Here is a 13,283-nt window from a genome sequence, read left to right as displayed (position 1 = left end):
CCGTACTAACCTGTCACACACTGAAGGTCTATAGGTTCACCACTGTATTAACCTGTCATACACTGAAGGCCTATAGGTTCACCACTGTACTAACCTGTCACACACTGAAGGTCTATAGGTTCACCACTGTACTAACCTGTCACACACTGAAGACCTATAGGTTCACCACTGTACTAACCTGTCACACACTGAAGGCCTATAGGTTCACCACTGTACTAACCTGTCACACACTGAAGACCTATAGGTTCACCACTGTACTAACCTGTCACACACTGGAGGCCTATAGGTTCACCACTGTACTAACCTGTCACACACACACTGAAGACCTATAGGTTCCCCACTGTACTAACCTGTCACACACTGAAGACCTATAGGTTCACCACTGTACTAACCTGTCACACACTGAAGACCTATAGGTTCACCACTGTACTAACCTGTCACACACTGAAGACCTATAGGTTCACCACTGTACTAACCTGTCACACACTGAAGGCCTATAGGTTCACCACCGTACTAACCTGTCACACACTGAAGGCCTATAGGTTCACCACTGTATTAACCTGTCACACACTGAAGACCTATAGGTTCACCACTGTACTAACCTGTCACACACTGAAGGCCTATAGGTTCACCACTGTATTAACCTGTCTATAATAGATAAAAAAGCTGTCAAGATATTCATGTTTCAAGAACGGAGTGTATATATTTGGCCTGGAGAAGCGGTTATATCTGCTGACTGAATGGAAGCTGATAATTTTGAGTTTTTTTACTCTGGTAAGAAATTATGAGTCCGCACTGTCCAAGACAGAGTCAAGACCGAGTATAAATGTATCCTACATGTAGAGAAGACCGAAACACTCAAAATGTGGTCTCGAGTACTACAAATATGTAAAAATAGCCTACATAAAGCCAACAAATAAAAACAATACAGCATGCAGGTAGAAAATAACATAATATTCCTGGCCCTTCTAATATTCTGGGCCCTCAGTTCCGCTCCATTGAGCTAGTCGGGTAAGACGTTTCCACTGGATTAGAGCATGATATTTTTCCCTTTCACGCTGAGTGGTTATCGAAAGGGAGAGAGCTGAAAAGATATTTGAAATACATTGAGGACTATTGTCATTCTCAACAGATGTAATAACAGACTGTTTGCTTGTTGTTTGAAGTGAAGAAAACATTACTTTGAGAAGCTTCACAGCTTATTAGTGGTGGTGCGTTAAGCCAATAAGAAATACTATCAGATCCTTAAATTGGCCTACATTTGAGCACAGGCAAGGTAGCCTGTAGTCCTACTTCTATGCGTAATCAGGTACAAATTGGCGGGAGACCGCACATTCTGGAGAGAGACGTGCATTATGCACCCTAGCCACACTCCCCTTCCTCTTGGACTGTTTGACACACCTTATCATTCAAGGGTTTTTCTTTATCTTTACTATTTTAGAATAATAGTGAATACATCAAAACTATGAAATAACATGTGGAATCACGTAGTAACCAAAAAGTGTTAAACAAATCTAAATATATATTTTTTTTATTTTTGAAATTCCTCAAAGTAGCCACCCTTCCCCTTGATGACAGCTTTGCACACTCGTCTTACAATGTAGAAAATAGTAAAAATAAAGAAAAACACCAGAATGAGTAGGTGTGTCCAAACTTTTGACTGGTACTGTATATATTTGCTACAGCTCAACTAAAAAAAATCTTAGCCGACCAACAGCCTAACAACCAAACAATCGACTAATTGGGGTCAGCCCTAGTGTCCACATGCAGTCACGCACGCACGCACGCACGCACACACACACACACTTACGGGTCATCCACATCACTCTCAGTCTCACTGTCTGGCCTCTCTCTTTCGGCCTCTCTCTCCCTCTCTGGGGCCAGGTCATCTGTGGAGGGAGTTGGCCTTGTTGTGGGTCCTCTCTCCAGGGTGGGGGGGTCCTCATTGGCCTCCTGTAGCAGCACTGCACCCCCCTGAGACTCTGAGAAAGACAGGAAAAGGGGGTATTTTCACAATGATTCAAATCTCTTGATAGTTATCTGGTAATACCAATGTTTGTGTTACGTAATCCATTATGTTTCATGTGTTTGAAATCATGGTAGAAATTACAATCTTGCTGGGATTTGGGTAGAATTTCACCAACAACCTACCTGTTTTCAGACTGGCAGCTTGGGGGTGATTGATTAGTTGTTGGCCCTCACCAGACTGAGTAGAGGCATCTGATTGGGTTGGTGCCAGGAAAGGGACCAATGAATGCCAGGGAAACACAGGAACTGACCGGGGTTCCACGTTGGTCCAGACTGCAAAAAGAATACAAAAGAAATGTTTAGGACTCACAATATGTCCAGACAATGCACTCCTCATAGTAAGCTAGCTCAAACATATTTTTATAAAATCTCAACTTTCATATAAACAAGATTCTATTTCCAGATTTGGGGAACATATTGTTGTTAGCCCGTACACTTGCTAATAGTTTATATATGACAATATGAACACTTTTCTAGTATGGTCAAGAAGTGACTATCAAAGGCCCATCTTCCCAGAACCAGTGGCTCACTGGCTTAACCAATTAGCCTCAGGTATATACTCATGGCTGTTGCTGCTCCCCATATGGGACACCTCTGGAAACTCACCAGCAGGTAGCTGATCTATGTGAGCATCAATCAGCCATGAGAAAGACCTGTATATACCATTTATTTTTCACTGTAAACTCATAATGCTACAATATTCAAAATGGTGCTGAAGACAAATAAGAAAAACACACGGAGGTAGTAAATGACCATGACTGACCAAACATGCTCAGTCCTTGACGGAGGTATTGAGGGCTTTCTGATGAATACATGGTTGAAAAGGGTCCTTTATTGTGTTTTTCCAGAAACGAGAGTAAATAAAAAAGGAGTCCTTGAAAACGTCCCTTTACAATGTCAGATAAAAATCCATGTGTTCAAACATCCATCAGTGATCCAAGATCGTATAGTGGGTGGCAACTCCATCGATGAAACAAGAAAGCAACAGTGCTCGATGGTGCCTGCATCTGACGCGTATCTTCAGATTGCAGTCATCACGCACAACGTTCACTGCAATAGACCTACTGCTATTATGATTTATCCGGTGGCGTACAGATATATCTGTAAATGTTTATTTCTGATTAAAATGAAGTCCCAGGCGTATCGGTCAACATGAGACCAGCTCACGCTTTCATCTTTTCAGAATGCCGCATTCTCTGTGAGCAGCCTATTTATTCACGCGCATTGACGATAACAATTACATTTCCCCAGTGCAGAACATGAAATACGGGGAATAACACAATGTAAAATGGATTGCCAAATAGTCACAAGTTGCAACAGGATACAGATGAGACAATATGTTAAATATCATCGGAGAAGTCTGTGTTCCTCTTGATCTAATAACCCCTGATGCACCCTCGTCTGTTTGTTTACATTACTGGAGTGCTGCGGTCATGAATAGGTTAACTAGGCCAAAAACCTCATCCACGGAGTAAATTGGCACATCAGTCCGAGACATACGCTATCCTCGCGGCCATGTTTAACTTGTCTCTACACGTACTCTCTTCAGTCTAGCAGTGTACAAATGGTACGAAAGGCTAGTAAATTGTTAAGTGCAGAAACGATCTCCGGAGTATTCGACCAAGAATGTCTGACAGCTAGCTTGGACGACACTAACATGAATTGCTAGCAGTGGCTAGCAAGCTGGCTAGCTACGTGCACTAGCTATCTGGCTAGCTAGTTGTTACGCAAATGCTCAAAATGACAAAGCTATCAAATTCATCATCCTGCTAGATTTGTTTATTGAAGGGATTTGTATCTGTCTGAATCTATCAATCAATTGCGTATGCATCGGACCGTGTGTAACGTTACACACAACTACTAGTTAACTGAATTAACACAGGCTAGCAGCAGCTATTTGCCATCCATAAACTCCAGTGCAGGCTATGCTCAGCAACATCATGCTTTTACTTTGGATGTTCTTGCTGAAGTTTGGAGGACAAGTGACAACCCCAATTGTTTATCTTACGTTAGCTGGCCACCACAGATGGGTTTGTTGCAGTCTACATTGGCGCAAGTAGCACTGCAATTGTCAATCAAAATAACCTGTGCTACTTCAAAATACATCCGACAGGTTCAACTCGAGAAGGCAATCCGAGCCTCAAGTGCACCGGTCCAAATAACACCGTACCCTCCGTAACGCCCCTGGCCCTGCACACGCAGAACAGAAACAGAAAGTAGTCAAAGAAACGCAATTATTGTCCTCATGTCACTACCCTTCCTTTACACAACAAATGTCTGTTACTATTGTTTTTCTTAATACCATGAAACCACTTAAATTATTTGAGGAACAATGACTGCTGAGTACTCGATCTATAAGATGGTAGCTAAATTTACTAAAACCTGTCTGAATACGCCTGCATTTTTTTAAACTCCCAAAACCGTTAGCTACCTGCCTGTTTAGCCGTATGGTTACGGTCAGCATCCAACATTAATATTCTATTGCTTTGGCACCAACTCATATTCAAATGTAAAGCAACGTGAAATCGTATTCACCATCAATTAACTTTCTACCACACAAGGCGGATCATATGCAGGTGTGCGTAAAACTGGTGCATTCACCTATCCCATATCCCACTGACTCTCCAGTTGCTGGTTAAATCCAAAGACCCATTTTTTTGTAAGCTAGCCACCAATACGCTACCCCCTCTAACGTTAATTTAAAAAAAAATAAACACCACCTTGGCCTGTCGGCTCTCTCAAAAAGGTAATCGACTGAAAATATAGTTAGCAGAAGTATTTCACTCCAACGCTGTCATGAGCAGCAGCGATGATGATAACTCGGACCCCAATGACAGAAAGTGGGGCGAGACCACAGCACTGTTCTGTGTTGGTTGCTGCTCCCCTTGGACCAAAGAAAACGACAGGATTGAGCTCAAAGGCAGGAAACCGAAGCGAGAGTCCAGCCGGAGATGCTCTGACACAGATCCGTGGAATCGTGGGCTTTATATAGAAATAGCAGCTCGAGGTCCGGTGCGATCTCCGCCTGCAGCAGGTCACTTCGCGCGCGCCCACTCCTGTCCGTCAGCTCAGCAGGTATTTGTAGTAGAAAAGTTATTGTATCATAACATCTCCTCACTTTAGCTCAACTCTCTTCCTAACAATTTCTCCTCTCTGGCCTCGTCTGGCCCTTTCTTTCTTTTCCCCTCCCCTCTTGTTGTAAACGCTCTTTCAGTGTGTCAACCTCGCCCAACCGTGCCCCGCCCTTTCTCTACATCTAAGCTCCGCCATTGGTCAAGGCAGCCACCTGTCATCCCACCGCCGTGACCGCTGATTGGTTCAAATATACACTGGAATGTCAGTCATATGCAAATCTCACTAGGTCAGTCACTGATCGCTGCAATGAAATAGAGCTCCTAAAAAAATACATATAAAATTAGAACATGACTTCCTATTGGCTCTTATGTTATTCAATCCAACCGTGACGTATCTGGCGTTAATTTATTTGCTACAAAGCCCAAGTTCCCCAACCTGAATCATACCGCAATAATTAATTTACATAATCCGCCCATGTCCCATCTCCATTGGTCAATTTTAGGTAGTATGCAAGATTGATTGCAGAGCAAGCAAATCGAACAGAGACACTCGGATGGAGGACAACAAATCGCTTGACAGAAGTTTAAAAAAGGTCCCTCTCACCAAAAATAGTTTTTAAAAACACATGCCGTACCGACTTCGTCCACCTGCATAGGGAGCGCTCTAGCAATCAAACTCTTTGAAGTGGACCAGTGAAGCAGTTTCCACTAGATAGCACAGCCACAAAGTCAAAATTGGCAATATGGTGGCAATATGGTAAAAATGTATGAAAACAAAAATGTGCTTTTTGGTCTTAATTTAAGGTTAGGGTTAGGCAAGGTTAGCAGTGGGGTTAAAGTGCAAATGACAAGTGTTTTAACTACTTTGCAGATACGAAACAAACAGACAATCGTATCAGTTAAAAATATCTAATTCCAAGTTTATGCTACAAAATCAACTTTATAAAAGGTTTAAAAAAGAGGTTCTATTTGACTCATTGTTCCATGAGGTATACTAAGGCATTGTTGCCAGAATAGATGGATGCAGTTCAATGCATGATTATAATTCATCAATACACTTCTTGGTAGTCCAAAAATATTGCTATCAGGTTGTAAATCACAGCTGGCCTGGTACATTGTTTTCTGCCTCCATTCGGGAAGCACTGTTTTAGTTTCAATGACTGAATATTTTGGACAAAAACTGACAATTGTAACTAAGGCTGAAATGTCAATACAATCAAACTAGCAAGGGCTATGATCACAAGTAAGTCATAACATGGCTAATAGACTAGCGTATCTATTTATGTAGCAAGCTAAAAACACAGAGCCTAACGTTAGTTAGCTAGCTAGCTGCTAGGAGAAAGTCATGCCATTGGAGGAGCGACTTTTTCCCCGGTGGCTTTTCACAGCTAGAGATGCAGGTGTCATTTGGTTAGCTAGCAAGAACTTGAATAACTGTCATCCAGTTACCTAGCATTGTAACGTTCGTCATCGGAATGAGACCAAAGCGCAGTGGGGGTTCCGGTGGGGGTTCCGGTGCGGGACGCAGACCCCGCTCCGCTTTAGGCTCCCCCCACTTCGGTGGCGCCTTCGGTGCAGGGATCGTCGCCGGGACCTCCGGACCGTAGATCGTCGCTGCAAACTCTTGACTGGGGACCCTCGTTGCGGGCCCCGGACTGGGGACCCTCGTAGCGGGCCCCGGACTGGGCGCCCTCGTTGCGGGCCCCGGACTGGGCGCCCTTGTTGCGGGCCCTGGACTGGGCACCCTCGTTGCGGGCCCCGGACTGGGCACTCTCGCTGCGGGCTCCGGACTGGAGACCGTCACTGGAGGCTCCGGACTGGGAACCCTCACTGATGGGAGGAGACGTATAGACAGCCTGGTGTGTGGGGCTGCCACAGAGCCCACCAGGCTGGGCAGACATACAGGAGGCCTGGTCCTTAGAGGCACACGATGAACCAGGCTGTGGGGGAGCACTGGAGATCTGGTGTGTAGCCTTGGCACGACTCCTCCAGGCTGAATGCCCACTTTAGCCCGGCACCTCCCGAGCGCAGGCACAGGTTGAACCGGGCTGTGGAGGAGCACTGGAGATCTGGTGCTTAACACGTGCACCTCTCCTTTTTGCTGCATGCCCACTTTAGCCCGGCACGTGCAGGAAGCTGGAACAGGCCGCACTGGGTTCTCCTGGCGAACTGGGGATACCGTGCGTAGAGCTGGCGCAGGATAACCCGGGCCGAGGAGGCGCACTGGAGACCAGGAGCGCTGAGCCGGCACCACCCTACCTGGCTGGATACCCCTCTTAACGCGGCAGGTACGGAGAGCATGTACTGCATGCACCGGGCTGTGACTTTGTACTGAAGGCACGGTGCGTAAAACCGGAAATCATGGCACTGGAACCGTGACCAACTCGACTCGCCCCGCTTGCCAACCTGTGTGCCCCCCCCCCCCCAAAAAAAAATGGGGGGGTTGCCTCTCGTGCTCCCATCTCTGCCGTAACTCCTGATCTCTCCGCTCCTCTCTATCTGCCGCCACCTCTTTCCATGGCAGGCTTTTGTCGCCTGCCATAATCTCCTCCCATGTCCACGATGTCCTAAACTCCCTTCTCTCCCGTGCCCAGGATCCCTTCTCCTCCTGTCCACGCTGCTTGGTCCTTCTTTGGTGGGGTGTTCTGTAACGTTCGTCGTCAGAATGAGACCAAAGTGCAGCGTGGAAAGTGTTCATGATTTAATGTTCACAAAAACACTCAAACAAAATGACAAAAGGCGAAAACGAAAGCGCACAGTTCTGTCAGGGAAACAACCTAAACAGAAAACAACACCCCACAAAACCCAAACGGAAAATGACAACTTATATATGATCCCCAATCAGAGACAACGATAGACAGCTGCCTCTGATTGGGAACCACACCCGGCAAAACAACAAAGAAATAGAAAACATAGATTTTCCCACCCGAGTCACACCCTGACCTAACCAAACATAGAGAATAAATAAGGATCTCTAAGGTCAGGGCGTGACAAGCATATCTCTTGCGTTCGCAAATTCACTCTGGCTATCTGGCTAGCCTAGTGGTTAGAGTGTTGGGCCAGTAACTTGAAAGCTTGCTGGATCGAATCCCCGAGCTGACAAGGTAAAAATCTGTCGTTCTGCCACTGAGCGGCGCCGAAGACGTGGATGTCGATTATGGCAGCCCCCCGTACCTCTCTGCTTCAGAGGGGTTGTGTTAAATGCAGAAGGCACATTTCAGTTGAATGCATTCAGTTGTACAACTGACTAGGTATCCCCCTTTCCCCTTTACTCTGATTTCAGAGCACTCTTGTCTGAGTGTGCCAGAGCGCAGAATAACTGATGAATTTACGAATGCACAACATCTACTGAATATGACCGGTGTCAGTAAACGTAGGTAAATAAAAAGTAATAGTTAGTCACGAACGCTCTAGATAACATGTAAACAACCTAACTAAATCTGCTATGCTAGGGTGAGTAAAATAGGCAGAGTGAGGTCTCATTTGTGTCTGGAAGTAGCAAACTAGCCAGTTAGCTTGGGTGCTTGGTTGGGACAAGCTGCCGAAGGAAGAGTAGGCTTGTCACGTTCGTCGTCCTCCTCATCTGAGTAGGAGTAGTAAAAAGGATCGGAGGACCAATGCGCAGCGTGATACGAATACATTGTTACTTTTATTAACGAAGAACACTTACAAAACAATAAACGGACAAACGAACGAAAACGCAACAGTCCCGTATGGTGACATACACAAAGACACAGAAACAGGAACAATCACTCACAACCCACAATACAAAACAGGCTACCTAAATATGGTTCCCAATCAGAGACAACGAGAAACACCTGCCTCTGATTGAGAACCATATCAGACCAAACACATAGAAACAGACAAACTAGACATACAACATAGAATGCCCACTCATATCACACCCTGACCAAACAAAACATAGAAACATTCAACTCAAACTATGGTCAGGGCGTGACAAGGCTACAATTCCCCATCGTTTATCAGTGCAATTTTACGGCCAACTAGTTGAAAGTTTGGGTTCATCTAACGTTAGATTTTAGCACATCTTGCTCTGGCGAGCATTAGTTAATGATCTTGTTGTTGTTGATGTGCATCACTGAGGGAGAGAGAACCTACATTTCATGGTTGTTTGATAAATAGGACTGTAAAGTTCCCAAATGTAAGAGGACTCCTGTGGTATTTGCAGAAATCCATTCAGGTCTATATTGTGGCTTTTGGCAAATGCGTTCTAATGATCTAAAGTTGTGTTGTTGCAACTGCCTGTAAACACACAGTCCAGTTCAAAGTGAATGATGGCAGGCCTGTGTGGCAAATGGCATGTTTGCAAAAAGGCCTACTGTAGCTTCGATTGGCTATGACACACCGGCCTGCGTAGACTCCGGTCCTGGACGAGACATACAGTACCAGTCAAAAGTTTGGACACACATACTCATTCAAGGGTTTTTCTTTATTTTTACTATTTCCTACATTGTAGAATAATAGTGAATACATCAAAACAATGAAATAACACATATGGAATCATGTAGTAACCCAAAAATTGTTAAACAAATGAAATTAGATTTTATATTTGAGATTCTTCAAAGTAGCCACCCTTTGCCATGATGACAGCTTTGCACACTCTTGGCATTCTCTCAACCAGCTTCATGAGGAATGATTTTCCAACAGTCTTGAAGGAGTTCCCACATATGCTGAGCCCTTGTTGGCTGTTTTTCCTTCACTCTGCGGTCCAACTCATCCCAAACCATCTCAATTGGTTTGAGGTCGGGTGATTATAGAGGCAGGTCATCTGATGCAGCACTCCATCACTCTCCTTCTTGATCCACAGTCTGGAGGTATGTTGGGTCTTTGTCCTGTTGAAAAACAAATGATAGTCCCACTAAGCGCAAACAAGATGGGATGGAGTATCGCTGCAGAATGCTGTGGAGCCATGCTGGTTAAGTGTGCCTTGAATTCTAAATAAATCACTGACAGTGTCAGCACATCCACACCATCGCACCTCCTCCTCCATGCTTCACAGTGGGAACCACACATGCGGAGATAATCCGTTCACCTACTCTGCGTCTCACAAAGACACAACGGTTGGAACCAAAAATCTCAAATTTGGACTCATCACACCAAAGGACAGATTTCCCCTGGTCTAATGTCCATTGCTTGTGTTTCTTGGCCCAAGCAAGTCTCTTCTTCTTATTGGTGTCCTTTAGTAGCGGTTTCTTTGCAGCAACTCGACCATGAAGGCCTGATTCACGCAGTCCCCACTGAACAGTTGATGTTGAGATGTGTTACTTGAACTCTGAAGAATTTATTTGGGCTGCAATTTCTAAGGCTGGTAACTCTGATAAACTTATCCTCTGCAGCAGAGGTAACGCTGGGTCTTCTTTTCCTGTGACGGTCCTTATGAGAGCCAGTTTCATCATAGCCCTTGATGGTTTTCGCGACTGCACTTGAAGTAACTTTCCAAGTTCTTAAAATTTTCCGGATTGACTGACCTTCATGTCTTAAAGTAATGATGGGCTGTCGTTTCTCTTTGCTTATTTGAACTGTTCTTGCCATAATATGGACTTGGCATTTTACCAAATAGGGCTATCTTCTGTATACCAACCCTAACTTTTCGCAACACAACTGATTGGCTCAAACGCATTAAGAAGGAAAGAAATTGTCACGATCGTCGTATTGTGGAAGAGAGGAGGACCAAGGCGCAGCGTGATAACAATACATCTTCTTTATTTAACGAAGACGAACATGAAACGAACACTGACAAACTATACAAAAACAACAAACGACCGTGAAGCTAATTAAACGAAAGTGCAGACACAAGCAACTAACGTAAAGACATTGACCCACAATCACCGACAACCTACCTAATGACTATGGCTGCCTAAATATGGCTCCCAATCAGAGACAACGATAGACAGCTGTCTCTAATTGAGAACCAATCTAGGCAACCATAGACATACAAACACCTAGACTGAACACTGCCCCATAAACATACAAAAAACCCTAGACAATACAAAAACACATACATCCCCCATGTCACACCCTGACCTAACTAAAATAATAAAGAAAACAAAGATAACTAAGGCCAGGGTGTGACAGAAATTCCACAAATTAACTTTTAACAAGGCACACCTGTTAATTGAAATGCATTCCAGGTGACTACCTTATGAAGCTGGTTGAGAGAATGCCAAGAGTGTGCAAAGCTGTCATCAAGGCAAAGGTCATACTTTGAAGAATCTCAAATATAAAACATTTTGATTTGTTTAACACTTTTTTGGTTACTACATGATTCCATATGTGTTATTTCATAGTTTGGATGTCTTTACTATTATTATACAATGTAGAAAATAATACAAATAAACAAAAACTCTGGAATGAGTAGGTGTGTACAAACTTTTGACTGGTACTGTATGTTTTTATTAGGTTTAATTTACTGCAATGTCTATTAATTGTTCAAACGCATGGCCGCTTTCCCACTCTATATTGCTATAGAATTCTCACAAATGCCTTACTATACATTGTTCCCAAACATTCTATTAATTTATGAAAACATGAAAATTACCATATCTAAGTGCTCGCTTAGAATTAATTTTTTTAAAGTGTAATATTCTTCCTGCTGGTGTATATGAACAGATTTTTTTTAAATAAAATGTCATGTGGCTAAAATTCTGTCAGTTCCACTAAGGTTAGAGTTAGGTTTAAAATCACATTTTAAGAAGATCAATTGTAGAAATAGGCAGGGTTTATGACTTTGTGGCTGTGGCAACTAGTGACAACCCAGTGAAGCCTGTGAGACCACACTATCTGTATCTTTGGGCTTTTTGTTATTAAAATCATTAATAATATTTCCAGACAATTCCCTTCCACATTCCAGGAATCATGTCATTTATCCTCTGAGCCTGTAGGGTTATTACAGTGTAATGAGCCTGTAGGGTTATTACAGTGTAATAACATCAACCAGTTATCTAGCATCATCTAATGTAGCCTACTCTAGTCCTGTGTAGCTCAGTTGGTAGAGCATGGCGCTTGCAACGCCAGGGTTGTGGGTTCGATTCCCACGGGGGGCCAGTACAAAAAAGTATGAATGTATGTACTTGTAAGTCGCTCTGGATAAGAGCGTCTGCTAAATGACTTAAATGTAAATGTAAATGTACTCTCTGATGTTATAACTGCTGCTCAGTGCTCAGCCATGGGTTTTATGACTCAGCAGGGCATACAGGAATGATAAAAAGAGACAGAGTATTGGTAATGAGTAATTAGCAGCATTAAAGAAGCTTAGAGGAACCAACGCTAGTGTCTTTTCCAACTAGACTACTATTCTACTACTTCTTCAACTAATTGCTCCACTACCATTGTGTTTTAAATAGTGGCAGTACAGCAGCAGCAGTTCTACATAATGGTAGTCATGAGTATTAGAAGTAGCCTAATGGTTGTGGAACGATGGAATACAGTTTCACCACCATAAAATCAGATGGTTGGACAATTATTCACTCTATTACAAAATGATATTTAACCACGTGTACGCGACACACACACACACTGCTAACCGTGGTTGGCACACACACTGGCATGTAAACTGAGTGGTAAATGATTGAGTTGTTTGTGGAGCGTTTCTCTCAGTTTCCGTGTCATTAGTCAGAGACGGAGAGGGGAGGCGAGCAATGATGTCATTTTCCACCATAAAAAGCCCATTCAATCCCAGAATATTAATTTTCAAAATGTTTCCATAGTGCAGCTTAACATTCCCTAGACTGACTTTTAAATGTGTGTGTGTGTATATGTTGAGCACACACATCATGCACACACACAACAAGCACACACGCTTTCTGACAGATACAAGAACACAAGCGTGTACTGTACACACATGCACACCTGTACACACATACGCAGTCGCACTTACACACAAACCAGGACTGAGAAAGAAAATGAGAGGTGGAGGTTTTAGAAACAGGGGAAAATGGGTGGGAATAGAAGAGAGGGAGGAGGTAGTATCAGTGTAAAAATAGACTAACAGTCATGCTGTGTAGAGGGGAGGAGAGAGGGAGGGGAAACAGAACTTCTCTTATGGGAGGAAGGGTGGAGAGGCCAGAGATGGGGGAGATGGATCACACACACACACACACACACACACACACACACACACACACACACACACACACACACACACACACACACACACACACA

General features: G+C 43.7%; 1 protein-coding gene across 2 annotated transcripts in view; it reads right to left on the bottom strand.

The window, feature by feature from the left end:
• Window positions 1-13,283, bottom strand: part of LOC129857241 (protein capicua homolog) — a 70,831-nt gene that overhangs the window by 30,297 nt on the left and 27,251 nt on the right. For both annotated transcript variants that reach the window (XM_055925292.1, XM_055925291.1), the window contains 2 exons: window positions 2,152-2,301; window positions 1,811-1,982 (listed from right to left, as the gene is read on the bottom strand). In XM_055925292.1, coding sequence (XP_055781267.1) covers window positions 1,811-1,982; window positions 2,152-2,301 — 322 coding nt within the window. The remainder of the gene's footprint in view (window positions 1-1,810; window positions 1,983-2,151; window positions 2,302-13,283) is intronic.

The sequence above is a fragment of the Salvelinus fontinalis genome, chromosome 6 (assembly GCF_029448725.1).
Source record: "Salvelinus fontinalis isolate EN_2023a chromosome 6, ASM2944872v1, whole genome shotgun sequence".
NCBI classification, from domain to species: Eukaryota; Metazoa; Chordata; class Actinopteri; order Salmoniformes; family Salmonidae; genus Salvelinus; species Salvelinus fontinalis.
Note: the sequence above shows the minus strand (reverse complement) of the source record. Positions and strands in the feature narration are given on the sequence as shown.